Source organism: Centroberyx affinis, unplaced genomic scaffold, assembly GCF_046629955.1.
Source record: "Centroberyx affinis isolate AG114_WGS23_722 - 3 ecotype Tasmania unplaced genomic scaffold, CSIRO-AGI_Caff_v1 ptg000899l_1, whole genome shotgun sequence".
Lineage (NCBI taxonomy): Eukaryota > Metazoa > Chordata > Actinopteri > Beryciformes > Berycidae > Centroberyx > Centroberyx affinis.
This window is the reverse complement of record NW_027279485.1, coordinates 9,608-23,360: the sequence shown is the minus strand read 5'-3', so window position 1 is coordinate 23,360 and position 13,753 is coordinate 9,608. Positions and strand designations below refer to the sequence as shown.

General features: G+C 45.2%; 2 protein-coding genes across 3 annotated transcripts; one reads left to right on the top strand and one right to left on the bottom strand.

Moving 5' to 3' along the window:
- Positions 1 to 42: 42 nt before the first annotated feature.
- Positions 43 to 1,306, bottom strand: LOC139645760 (trace amine-associated receptor 13c-like). The gene has a single exon (XM_071521576.1). It carries the CDS (start codon positions 1,276 to 1,278, stop codon positions 43 to 45), a length of 1,236 nt encoding a protein of 411 aa, XP_071377677.1. The 5' UTR covers positions 1,279 to 1,306.
- A 186-nt stretch (positions 1,307 to 1,492) lies between these two features.
- On the top strand, positions 1,493 to 13,369 carry LOC139645770 (non-structural maintenance of chromosomes element 1 homolog). Of its 2 annotated transcripts, XM_071521595.1 has the most exons (5): positions 1,493 to 3,348; positions 11,292 to 11,359; positions 11,591 to 11,638; positions 12,799 to 12,925; positions 13,217 to 13,369. In XM_071521595.1, exons 1-5 carry the CDS (start codon positions 3,273 to 3,275, stop codon positions 13,249 to 13,251), a joined length of 354 nt encoding a protein of 117 aa, XP_071377696.1. In that variant the 5' UTR covers positions 1,493 to 3,272; the 3' UTR covers positions 13,252 to 13,369. The 2 variants fall into 2 exon arrangements, with proteins under 2 accessions (XP_071377696.1, XP_071377697.1); XM_071521596.1 differs by lacking the exon at positions 11,591 to 11,638.
- Positions 13,370 to 13,753: the final 384 nt, after the last annotated feature.

Genomic DNA, 13,753 nt, shown 5'->3' with positions numbered 1-13,753 from the left:
TTGACCGTCTAAATTGTTTGAAAATGTCTGTGAATAGTGGCCTTAAAGTATCTTGGCCTCACAGGAGTTATGCTCCAGTATCTTTAGGGTGACAATGAACTTAATAGCTTTTCTAAACCATGGATAGAAAAAGGCATATATCAGTGAATTCAAACAGGAATTAAAATACAACAGCCAGGACACAAAAGCCCAAGATGAGGCATTGTTTGAGATGTCCTGCCCTGCAAGAGAGGGATAGTAATAGGGGCAGAAACACATCAAAAACACCAGTATGACAATACCAAGAGTCCTGGCTGCTTTTTTCTCTGATTTCTTGGCGGTCACAGTCACCTTACCAGGCGTAACAGTTGCAATGTGAGACTGCAAGGCACGCGCCTGGGACACGGCCACCACAAACACTCTCATGTATAGAACAACAATGACTGTGCAGGGGCCGATGAAAGTGAACACAAGGTCGACAGCCCCAGAGATATAGTCGATGACCACCACACACTCTCCGTAGCAGGAGTTGTGCCTGTCTGGCTGCCGAAGCTGGTCCTTTAAAATCAGCCCGTTGTAGAGAACCGAACAGGCCCAGCACAGACAGACAGAGACTTTCACTCTGTGCTGAGTGATTTTGGCAGGGTACTGCAGAGGGTAACAAATGGCTATGTAGCGATCGATCGATATGAGCACCATGTTTCCCACGGAGGCAGAGGTGAGAGTGAAGGCGATAATGCACGACAGAGCGCACATGAGGCGACCCAGCACCCAGCAGGTCTCTATGAAACGGATCGTTTCCACCGGCATCACCAGCAGTCCAACAAGGAGGTCCGACACGGCCAGGGAGAGGAGGAGCAGGTTGGTGGGTGTGTGGAGCTGCCTGAAGTGTGAGATGGAGATGATGACCAGCAGGTTGAGAGCCATGGTAAGCAGAGCGATGAAGGACAGCAGCATGTAGAGGAGAAGAGCCTCAGAACGAGGACGCATCGGCCCTCGGCAGGAGGAGTTGAGGAGTTCGGGGTAGCAGAGCTCGGTTCCCTCCAGGCTGTCCATCGTCAGCCACTGGAGAGGAGAGTATTCAGAGACGGACAAGTGCAGGCTTTGACGATGAGGACCTGCAGCGCTCTGAACAAGCGAGACATTGTGCAGCTCATTTATCTCCCCCTCTCTCTCTAGTGGACACAGATCCCCCGTCTCTCTCCCTCCCTCTTCATCACTGCCTGTTACACTCCCTCTCTCGTCATCTCCCTCGACTCCCCCATACCTGTCCAGTGCTCCTTTTCCTACCTTTTGCATCCCTCTCCCTCCCTCTTTGTCAACCTCTTCCTCGTTTGTTGCATTTTGTTTACTTCCTCATCTCCCCTGCTCTTCCTCACTAATTGTAAAATAGCTCTGCCTCATTACAGAAAGAAATCCTAAATTCTTGTCCTAACTTATCTTGAGTTTCCAAGATAGGAAAAATCTTTTTATTACAGAAGCAAATCTTAAACTCATGGCTGTGTCCTATCTTATCTCAGACCTCCTCTCTTAAGTTAGGAAATCCTAACTAATTTTGTAAATTCTAAATCTCAATTGGCAATTGTTTGTTTTTGCCTATACCTACGATTACAATGTGCATGAGAAGGCGGCTCAACTTCAACAATTACCAAACCATGGTTGGGTTTTGAATGTTGGAGGTAATTAACAATAATACTTGGATTCAACTAATTATAAAAAATGTGTGCAGTTTTGGAAGTTAAAGGAATAATTCACCCTAAAATGAAAATTCGTCATCATCTCCTCACCCTCATGCCAGTAGAAACACAGGTGAAGTTTGTCCATATAACACACAGGGAGGTTGCCAGCACAACTCCATAGCAGCCTTCTCCAAAACAACTGAAGTCAGTGGGGACCAGTTCTTCAGAGTTCCAAAAAGACCTACAGTATATTTACACCATAATTTAGTGCAAATCTTAACTACAGCTGATTGATTTGCAACAAATAATGGTGTATAGGTCTTTATATTCACAGTGTGATTGTTTGGCTGTTTTTGTTTTGGAACTCTAAAGAACAGGTCCCCATTGACTTCAGTTGTTTTGGAGAAGGCTGCTAGGAAGTTGTGCTGGCAACCTCCCTTCCCTTCATTTGGCATGAGGGTGAATAGATGATGACAGAATTTTCATTTTTGGGTGAACTATTCCTTTAAGTAAAAGACGTTCTCTGATCATTTACCATGCAAATAATATTATTATAGTCGTATTATAATATGTTGAGTATGTTTGATGGAGTTGAGTAGATATGAAGTAGTCCAGCCTGAGGCACAATGGTTTGAATTCACCAGTTTCACCTATTTGACCTATTTGACCAGTCACTTTCCTGTTGAATGGTGTAGAGAATGATTCTTTCTGAAATGCCGCCCCTGTCCAAAGGGAAGATGTGTGGAAGAGGCATTTCAGTGGCTGGATTAGGTCAATCATGTGTATTAACTAAATAAACACTACCACCAGCATGGATTCCTTACTGATATCAGTTGCACTTTTCCAATAAACTATTTGTACCTTTCTGTTACTGAGAAACAGTGTGAATGTAACCAGCAGCAAACAAATCTTCATCTACTCATCATGCAGAAAATGATTTCACAGATTGATCTGTCTTGCCATGGTGAGCTTGCTCATTATTAAAAAACGACTCAATTTTCAACTTTCAACTTTAGATGTGTAGGCGTTTTGATTGATGGCACTGAAAATTAGTATAAAGTATTAACTTATTAGTAAATGTTTTGTCACAAGTGTGTGCCATTTACATGATCAGTGAATAGGTGACACCTTACTTTTCATATACAGGAAAGTTTGCATAGTCTATCCCAACTCTAGCCACGGCCCACATGTTGTGTAAAGGGCACAACCCATGGTTGCATCATGTGTTGATGTTGGAAAGTATGTTTAATGTTTTTTAACACCTCTGACTGGGGTGATCCCATTGTGGTTTGAGGTGTTATTATATGACATTGTTACAAGGAGGTGTGAATACTCCTCTGGTAGAAAGTTGCTGTGTTGAAACTAATGTAATCTCTTAGGCGTTGAGTTAGACTCTGTGTGTGTGTGTGTGTGTGTGTGTGTGTGTGTACATGCGTCCGTCCGACATTAATCACCTTTTGGCTTGGATGATGCACAATACTTTTGAACTAAAGAGATTATGCTCATTTTGTCTCTTCATTAAATGAGTTGCTTTGCATAGTAGCGGGCCTGCTGGGTTTCATTCTTGTCTTTGTAAATGTAGAATATCCATCTAGGTCTTGGTTTTCATCTTTGATGATCTGCAGACATGCTCTGACGCCATCTTCTCAGAAGCCATCGGTGAATCTAAGATGTGGTTTTGGATATCCTGGTAAGCATCTTTCCTTTGTATGGCCTACATCTATAGGGGTTGTTGACGAACACTATTGAGAGCAGCACATGCCTATTTTCTAGAGAAATCTCAAGTCCTGCCCTGCAGAAGGGGATCTAACGACGTGTTGCATGCAAAATTACACATAGACTACAATAGTTTGCTTTTGGTAGAATGACCTTGTGGATCCTGATTCCTGGTGGAGATCAGGAGGACCAAACACATACTTATGATCTGGCCTGACCTATGTTGAGTTTGGGGGATTTATCTCTCGGTGCTGCCTGCATATTCATTTGGTAGCCTATGTGCTATGCTTTTATTGTGTATGCTGTTATGCTTCGATTACTGCAGCAGGGAGCAGCTTAAAGAGTAGAACCACCAAGACAAACCGAACTGTGTAATGTTTAGTCTGTGTAGCCTATGTACTTCAAAAATGACAAGTCTCCATTTAAATGTAGGAACTGTCAACAAAATGATTAGAATAATTCTTATCATAGAAAAACATTGCACAGATTATATAGTTGCGTTGTAATGCATAATTATATGGTTTTTTTGTGCGAAAATAAGTTTTTTAGTCAATATGTAAGTGTTGTGGATACGCTTTTATTGTGAAAAAATAAAAAAATAAAAACTAAAACAAAATCGGACCGGAAGACTTGTTATTCGGGCTGGAGGAACACAAGCCAGTTTACTCGAGCTGCGCTGGGCAGGTGATTAAAATATGTCTACTATCAGTTTTGATAAATCACAACGTTTATCAAACGCCCGGATCACTCTAAGACAGCTTGACAAAAAACGGTTCGTACGTTTCTGTATGTTTTTCGACCGTAATGACTGAGAAATTATTTTCAGCCACTGATGTACTCTGTGTGTGTGTGTGTGTGTGTGTGTATGCGTGTACGTGTATCCATAGCAACAACCTTTTTTTTTAACCCATTGGAGGCTAATGAGCAGGGAAAGGTAGCTATTCAGAGTCTGTTGTGGCAGATCATGGTATAAATCCAAAATGGAAATGAATGTTGTATTCATAGTGGGTTTCCTATATTTGTTGGTAGCTTCCTCCTAATTACCTGCAGCAGAGAACTATAAAGGCTGCCGGTTCCCACTCTCTGTTGTGGTAGGTGTCAAGATGCTGTCATGTATGTGCATGGGTGAATAAATGCCACAGTGTGGTTGCAACCAAATAATGTCTCAGTCTCCTCACTAAAAATCCAGCTGCTTAGCCGTCCAGTTGACAAGTGGTGTCAGAAGTTGGGCCCTACAACATAGTGAGGAGATAATGATGACGAGAGGCGGGAAAAGACTGACAACGAGGAGCCAGATGATGGTGGAGCAGGGTCATCAGCTGACCAGGGCGCCAAGGCAGCCAGCAACCCTGGTGATAAGCTGGAGGAATTGACAGGCCTGGTGAAGTGTCTGATTCGGTCTCAAGCAGCCAGAGACCAACAGACAGAAAAGGAGTCTACCCGCCAAGATCAGAGATGGAAAAGTATGCAGCATCAGTTTCAACTAATACAAGCACAAGTGAATGGAGTAGCAGGAGGAGTTTGACGGGGAGCACCGTTACAGAGGGAGTGAAGGTGGTGAGGACCCTGGGGAGATGAGCAGCCAGTTTAGCCAACGGGCCAGGTATTCACCTCGACCAATGAGGGAACCGCCAACCCACAGAGACCCCAAGTTACTGCCACTGTCTCCTGAAGATGACATTGAACATTTTCTCACCACATGTGAACAAATGGCTCTTGTCTGCCGTTGGTCGAGAGAGGAGTGGGCTGTCCGTCTGGTCCACAGGTAAGGCACATAGTGCCTATGTTCATATGGTTGACATGGTTGATTCTGAAGATTATGACAAGGTTAAAGATGCCATTCTTGCCAAGTATGAAATAACAGCTGACAAGGTTTCGTTCCCTGGACGTTCATCAAGGTGAATCCCCACGGGAACTGTATGTCCGTCTCAAGGACATGTTTTACAAGTGGGTCAAACCAGAGAGATCTACTACTAAGGACATTTCAGAAATGATGATTCTGGAGCAATTTCTGAGGATGGTCCATCCGGACCATCCGGAGCTGGAGGTCTGGATCCGGGAGTATGATCCCAAGAGTGCAGAAGAGGCTGCTCGTCTTGCTGAAGTCTTCATGTCAGCCAGGAAGGAGAGCAGGAGCACCACCTTTGGCCGGGACAACTACTTCACAGGATGGAGTAAGTCTAATGGGGGTGAAAGGGGTGGTGGTCAAGCACAGGGTAGGAGTTTTCCTAGTGCCAAGCAATTCACTTCTAGCAAGCCTAGCTCTAGTAAGAAATCACCATCTAGGTCTAGACAAGATGTTAGGTGCTACCAGTGCAATGAGATAGGTCATACTCAGTATACATGTCCAGCAAGCAGGCAGAGTAAACCATCTCTTTTGTGCTCAGTCCCCAGACCCACTAGTGTAGGAGTCCCTGAGCAGGAGTCAGACCACACAGTCCCGGTGCTGGTTAATAGTCAGCGTGAGGAGGCCCTCCTAGACACAGGAAGCTTTCAATCAGTGGTGCTGTCCAGTCTTGTTTCTAGGGAACAGTGGAGGGAAGATAGTGCTTGTATAAGTTGCATCGATGGTGATGAGCGAGCCTACCCCACTGCTGAGGTGTATATAACTGTAGGAGGACTTTTCTCCTCCCAGTAGCTCTAGCCCCCAGATTACCATATGCAGTTATTCTCGGATGAGATATCCCCACATTGCTGGACCTGGTGCAGCAGCCAAAATCTAACAGGGTGACAACTGAGATGCAGGATGCAGAGAGAGCTCTCATAGAGCTACCAGTTCATGATGAGCTGCAGGCAGACCCAGAGACCTTGACAAAGTCTTGTAATGTGGTAACCACCAGGGCCCGAAGTGCAGGGAACACACTTAGGGAGTTGCCATTTTACAGTGCCGAGTTGGAAACAGGTTCAGACGAGCCACCCAAGTCTAAACCCCAGACGCGAAGGGACAAGTTTTTGGGTACAGCAAGGAGAGAGGGTGAGGAGCCTTCTAAGCCCAGTCAGCCCTTAGATTTTGACATTCCACCGGATGTAGGTGCACTGCAGCAAGGTGACCAAACTTTGAAACCCTGGTTTGAGAAAGTATCAGAGGTTGAGGGAAAGAAGCAGAGGACTGCAGGTTGTTTGGAGGACACTATATATGTCATCAGAAAGGGCATCCTCTATCAGCGCAAGGGCAAGGTTGAGGCCTTAGCTTTGCCCCAAAGTTTCAGGCAGAAAGTCGTGGAACTTGGTCATTGTGTTCCTTGGGCAGGGCAGCGTTTCAGAAATCCCTCCATAGGATTGCTAGTCGGTTTGCATGGCCAGGCATGTACACACAGGTTTCATAGTTCTGTAGTACATGTAGGATATGTCAGCTTACCTCAGGTAAGGGAGTAGCACGGGCCCAGTTGCAACCGCTGCCCATTGTAGGGACACCCTTTGAGAGGATAGGCATGGATGTAGTGGGTCCCTTAGAGAGAAGTTCCTCTGGGAATCGGTACATATTAATAATCTGTGATTATGCAACCCACTACCCTGAAGCCGTCCCCCTCAGATCAGTGAAAGCCAGGCAGGTTGCAAATTGCCTTCTGCAGTTGTTCTCCAGGGTACGCATAGCTAGAGAGGTCTTCACTGATTGTGGAACAAACTTCCTCTCCAAGCTGTTGCGGCAGGTCTATCAGTTGTTAGGAGTGAAGGGAATTAAGACCACCCCTTCCCACCCCCAAACAGACGGGCTGGTAGAATGCTTCAATCAAACACTGAAGAACATGCTGCACAAGTTTGTATCCCACACAGGCTCTGATTGGGACCAATGGCTGCCCTATCTGCTGTTTGCTTACCGTGAGGTTCCACAAGCATCAACTGGGTTTTCGCCATTTGAGTTGCTGTATGGTCGCCAGGTGAGGGGGCCACTGGATCTCCTGAAAGAACACTGGGAGAACCCAGAAGCAGCTGGGGAGAATGTGGTTGCCTATGTGGTGAAGATGCAGGAGAGGCTGGAGGAGATGACCGCTCTTGCACAAGAGAACATGAGAACTGCCCAAGCCAGTCAGAAATCTTGGTATGACCGGAAGTCAAGAGAGCGAGTCTTCCAACCAGGACAACAGGTTCTGTTACTGCTTCCCACCAGTGACAGCAAGCTACTCACCAAGTGGCATGGACCCTATCAAGTCACCAGCCGACTGGGTAAGGTCACATATGAACTGTACATGCCCGATAGGGCAAAGAAGCATCAGTCTTTCCATGTGAACCTGTTGAAAGAATTCCAGGAACCAGCCCAGCAGCCAGTCCGGGAGCCAGCCCAGCAGCCGGTCCAGGAGCCAGCCCAGCAGCCAGTCCAGCAGCCGGTCCGGGAACCAGTCCAGGAGCCAGCCCAGCAGCCAGCCCAGCAGCCGGTCCAGGAGCCAGCCCAGCAGCCGGCCCAGCAGCCAGTCCAGGAACCAGCCCAGCAGCCAGTCTGTGAACCAGCCCAGCAGCCAGTCTGGGAACCAGTCCAGCAGCCAGTCCAGCAGCCGGTCCATGAGCCAGCCCAGCAGCCGGTCCAGGAGCCAGTCCAGCAGCCAGCCCAGCAGCCGGTCCAGGAGCCAGCCCAGCAGCCGGTCAAGGAGCCAGCCCAGCAGCCAGCCCAGCAGCCAGTCCAGGAACCAGCCCAGCAGCCAGTCCGTGAACCAGCCCAGCAGCCAGTCCGGGAACCAGTCCAGCAGCCAGTCCAGCAGCCGGTCCGGGAACCAGTCCAGCAGCCAATCCAGGAGCCAGTCCAGCAGCCGGTCCGGAAGCCAGTCCGGCAGCACCTGCTGGTTCGAGTGGTCAAGGAGGAGGAAGAGTCGGAGCAATTCTTTCCCACCAGTAGGTCTGAGCCCCGGCCAGTGGATCTGTCACATCTGCCGCCTTCCCAGCAGGAGGAAGTGAGATGTCTCCTTGATCCAGAGCTGTTCCAGGAAAAGCCTGGTTTTACGACACTGGTACAACATAAGGTCCACCTCAAGAAGGATGCTGCTCCTCGATGAAAGTGCTACAGGATTCCAGAGCGTTTGATGCCTGTACTGAGGAAGGAAATCGAGATGATGGTAGAGTTGGGGATAATCGAGATGTCAACCAGTGAGTGGTGCAGCCCCATTGTGCTGGTGCCTAAAAAGGATGGCTCGCTAAGGTTCTGCATCGACTTCAGGTACCTAAATGCTGTGTCCAAGTTTGACCCGTACCCATGCCCCGCATTGATGAGCTGTTGGAGAGAGTGGGAAGGTCTAAGTTCATCAGCACGCTGGACTTGAGTAAGGGATACTGGCAGCTTGCGTTAGCACCAGAGACCAAGGAGCTGACAGCCTTTAAAACACCTTTTGGCATGTTCCAGTTCAAGGTGATGCCGTTTGGCCTTCAGGGGGCACCTGCAACGTTTCAGAGGCTCATGGACCAGGTATTGAGGGATGTGCTGGAGTTCTGTGCTGCTTACCTGGATGACGTGGTGGTCTTCAGCCGATCCTGGGAGGAGCATATGACCCATCTGCGACAGGTTCTCCATCTGATTAAGGAGGCTGGACTCACGATCAACCTCTGCAAATGTGCTTTCGTTCAGAGGCAAGTCGAGTATCTCGGGTATGTGGTCGGACATGGAGTCGTCAGACCACAGGTGGGGAAGGTGGACGCCATCCACTCTTATCCTGTTCCCACTACCAAGAGGAAGGTCAAGGCCTTTATGGGGCTGGTGGGATGGTACAGGAAATTCATACCCCTGTTCTCAAAGCGAGCAGCAGTTCTGACTGACCTGACAAAAGCCTCTGCACCGAACAAAGTCCGTTGGACTGACGAATGTGACAGAGGCTTTAACGACCCCAAGGAGGCCTTTGCCAGTGATTCAGTTCTCCACAGTCCTGACTTCTCCAAGCCATTCACACTGCAGGCAGATGCCTCTGGAGTCGGCATTGGTGCGGTACTACTCCAGGAGGTGGATGGAGAGAAGAAGCCGGTTGCTTTCCTGAGCCGCAAAACTTCTGGACAGGGAAACGCGGTACTCAACGGTGGAGAAGGAGTATTTGGCGATGAAGTGGGCAGTCGAGACACTGAAATACTACCTGCTTGGACGACACTTTACCCTGGAGACGGATCACTGAGCACTCCAGTGGTTGCATCGAATGAGAGACTCAAACATGCGGCTGGCAGGGTGGTACCTCTCCTTGCAGCCCTACGACTTCACTGTTCATTACAGAACAGGGAAGTCCAATGTGGCAGCTGACTGTCTCTCCAGGATTCATGAGAAGTGAGGTACTGTACTCTCAGGGGAGAGGGGGAAGGAAATGTAACGGAGACTGTCCGTTACCATAGGACACTGTAATGATTGAGCAGTATATTTGCACATATAGCAGTGTTTACAGAATACAGTGATTACACATGGCGATTTATTTTGCAGTGATATTTATTGATTATATTTGCATGTGAATACATTCTGGTTGCTTGTTAAAATGATGTGTTGCAGACACCGCGGCAGGTGGAGTTGCCAATCCACCTGTAAAAGAAATACAGTTAGCGCTCTCGCAAACAGGAGACTGAATAATCTTGTGTTTGGGTGGTGAACGGCTATGATGTATTTAAGTGTTGCCATGTATTTAACAAGGCCAGTCTAGTATGTAAGAGTAAGAGTAAATTGAAGTTGAACCATATCTCTGCCGACTTACAAACACCCTGGGAGTAGGAGACAACAGGAAGAGCTGTTGCCTGCGTTCCAAATCACATACTTTTTCTTTTTACTACACTACGTACTACATCTGCCCTTAGAAAGTATGTACTGTGCATGTAGTAGGCAGACAATTGGGACATACTATTTCGTCATCACATTGCGTCTTGAACTTTGACCCTCTTGCTTATATATCCGTCGCAGTAATACGGTTGCAGTTTGTTTGTTTTGTTTTTTTCTCTCTCTGGCGGCTCAGCATGCGGCTCAGTCGAAGTGACGTGTCTTCCGCTGCGCAGAGGATTGTGGGTCAGAATAGCCAAAAAAGCATGCTGGCCTGCATACTGCAAAATTCGACCGGATGTAGTAGGGTATCCGGGTATTTTCTGGCATACTGCATTGACATGCATGAATTGGGACATGCTAAATCTTTTTCTGGCATACTAAATAGTATGGAAGTATGGGTATTGGAACGCACCCGTTGTCTCCTACTCCCAGGGTGTTTGGGCAAAAGACGTCCCCCGGGGCCTGCACACCAATATAAAGTTCCGGGAGGGTTCCATTTAGCGAGGTCGCAGGGAAGGGGGGAAGTGATATTTATTGTTGGTGTAATATTGGAGTATTAGTATGTCATTTATTTATTGATATATTAATAAGAAATATGTAATTATGTAAATAGCAATTTTGTATTATATTTATTATTCATTAGGTTGTAAAGTTGAGGTGTTTGTATCTGTGTGGGAGAAACCCCCATTGTTGGTAGCTTCCTCCTAATTACCTGCAGCAGAGAAAAGGCTGCCGGATCCCACTCAGTCTCTGTTGTAGTAGGTGGCAAGACGCTGTCATGTATGTGCACGGGTGAATAAATGCCACAGTGTGGTTGCAACCAAATTATGTCTCAGTCTCCTCACTAAAAATCCAGCCGCTTAGCCGTCCAGTTGACACTACCTTTACCAAATGCTTAGATTCATGTTAGCATAGATAGCCTACAGCTTAATCATTCTAACTTCCCAAATTATCACAGGAGAGCAACAGCTGCATTTGACTGTTGAGTGGGATTACTGGTTATAAGAGGATGATCTCCTGCCTGCACCTTGGCTGTTGCAGTTTAGTGTGTGTGTGTGTGTGTGTGTGTGAGAGAGAGAGAGAGAGAGAGAGAGAGAGAGAGAGAGAGAGATTTGCTGTACTTGCAAGGTCCAGAATTCTTAGCAAGTATAAAGAAAAAAAAAAAGTTTCTTGTGCGGACCTAATGGTACCTGCTGCATCTGTTGCAGATGACAGAGTGGTGGCTCTACGAGAAGTGCCCATTCCTCGAGGGGCTGAGGTTACCATGGTCAAACAGGTGTGTGTGTGTGTGTGTGTTTGTGTAGTGCTGTATGAAGTGTAAGTATAGGAATATTGTAGCCTATATGGAGAGACTAGGCCTACACAATCTGGCCCATATTCCTGAATAGATAGTCAAAAGAATAACAAACGTTGTTAAAAGCCCCTGCCTGTATGTATGCATGTATTGTTATATTGCATCATAAATATTGTACAATCATTTTTTAAGTAGCATTCTCTCTCTTTTCAGATCATCACAAGTGCTTTTGGGCTGAACCCTACCGATTTCATAATCAAAGTACAGCAACTCACGCACCTTCATGTTTAAGATGTAGGCCTGTTTCTGAATGTTTGTAGCCTATAACAGTGTGTTAATTGAACAAAAAGAGGAGAATAATATAGAAAACAGCCTTATTATCCCCCGAAGACTGGAAAATTTCCTTTTGCCTCACCTCAGGCATGGCAAAAACATTTGTTAGATAATATAACAATAGAAAAAAAATCATAGTATTCAGTAAATAGTAACAGCATTGTCTGAGTCACATGAAAATATATTTCATTTAAGAAAATAAAACAGATGAATGATACGCCGAAAATATCTTTGGTGTATTTTCAACATATCTTAACTGCCAGCTGAAGTTCAGAGTTAAAGGTGCAATATGTACCGTAAGATTTCTACTATCAATACCAATGACTGAACAATTACTTTGCCAGTTGCTGAGAGTTCTGGCTTTCAAAACTCATTTGAACTCTTCAGAACATTTTCAACAGCTCAGTGACAGACACCGGTGCTGTGAGGCAGCGACCGGCGTCACAAGACATTTCGTTCTCAAACCAAAAAGCAAAAGACAAAGCATTGTTATGATTATGATTATTATTATTATAATTATTACAGTATTTTGTGTTGTGATATATTTCCTCTTCACCAGACTTTTCTGTTGAATCTCTGCTGTAATTAACTACCTTACTTGTCTCTATTGTGAAAATGTGACTATTATTCATGTCAATCACAGGTCACTGTAAGCTGTGCCAGAGACCTGTTGGTGTTGTTGCATTTCCTTGGTTGCCGATAGAGGGCGATAAAAACACTAGATTACTAGATGCTCTTTTAACTTTTACTTTACCTCTATATTGTTGAATGGAAATGCCATACATTTACTCAAAGAAAAGATGAATGAAAGAAAGAAAAGTAGAGCAACACATGGCAAGGACAATATCAAAAATCACTGTTGTCATGATACCAGTTTCCCCATGCTGATGCAATGTAAGGTAGGCTGACACACTGTAGACTACTGGGTGGGTAGTCAAATACAGGGTGAAGTTAATCACTCACGCCTATACACTATTGTCTGCATAAAAATTGTTTACATTTGTACGCAATTAATGTAATTTTTGCTTTTGTCTGGCACATGTGGCATTAATGAATTTACTCATTGGATGAACATGATCTTCTTTCAGTGCCAAATCTGTGAGAATCCGACATGTGGCATACAGATACACAACCCATGTGTGGCCAGATACTTCAAAGGAAGATCAGAACCGAGGTGTCCTGCCTGTGATGACTTCTGGCCACATGAAATCCCTGGTATTTATTATATTATTTATTTGTGGACATAGTTTACTTTGCACACATATAACAAATGTTGATGCAGCCATTGTAAAAGTAGTTGTTGGTTGAGAATTTTGTGTTACACTATACTGATTTGGTTCTACTGTATAACAACCAAGAAAGAATTGTCTGCAGTAATGCAAGATAAATACATGACAGAGGACTTTTACAATGGCTACCACAATGACTGCCAAGAATGCTGAGTGAATAAAATGAGAAAACACACTGCATTTGGGCACCTATTAATTGTTGTCCTGTTCCTTTCAGAGGTCAGGTGGCTCCAGTCTCAGCCCAGAAGATGAAGAATCCTAGCTTGTTTCAACAGAAACAAATATGTTGTTAATGTATGTGTTGTTGTTGTTTTTGTTAAAATGATTACATTTTGTATTTTTTAAGATAATAAACAAAATAGTTATGTAATGGCCTTTTACATTTTTGTTTGTAGAGGAGCCAAACCTATTATAAATATACAGTATGCATTTCACAGACTAAGATGCTGGTGAGAGAGACTGTGAGGTGAATGAAATGAGATTTGCCTTATGCAGAGACAAATTTATAATATCAGTGAAAATAAATGTCCAAACACAGGGCTTGGACAAACTGAAAGAATCATTTCAATCAAGTAATTGATCTTGGCATGGCGAATACAAGAATTGAAACAGTCTGGAAGGAATGAAGGAAATATGGAAATGGAAAGCATTAAAACAGATGCTGCATTTGCATTATTTAGATATACTCTACCATCAAGTATAACCAAGAGTATTATATTATTATTATTACGTCTAAATTGTTTGAAAATGTTGT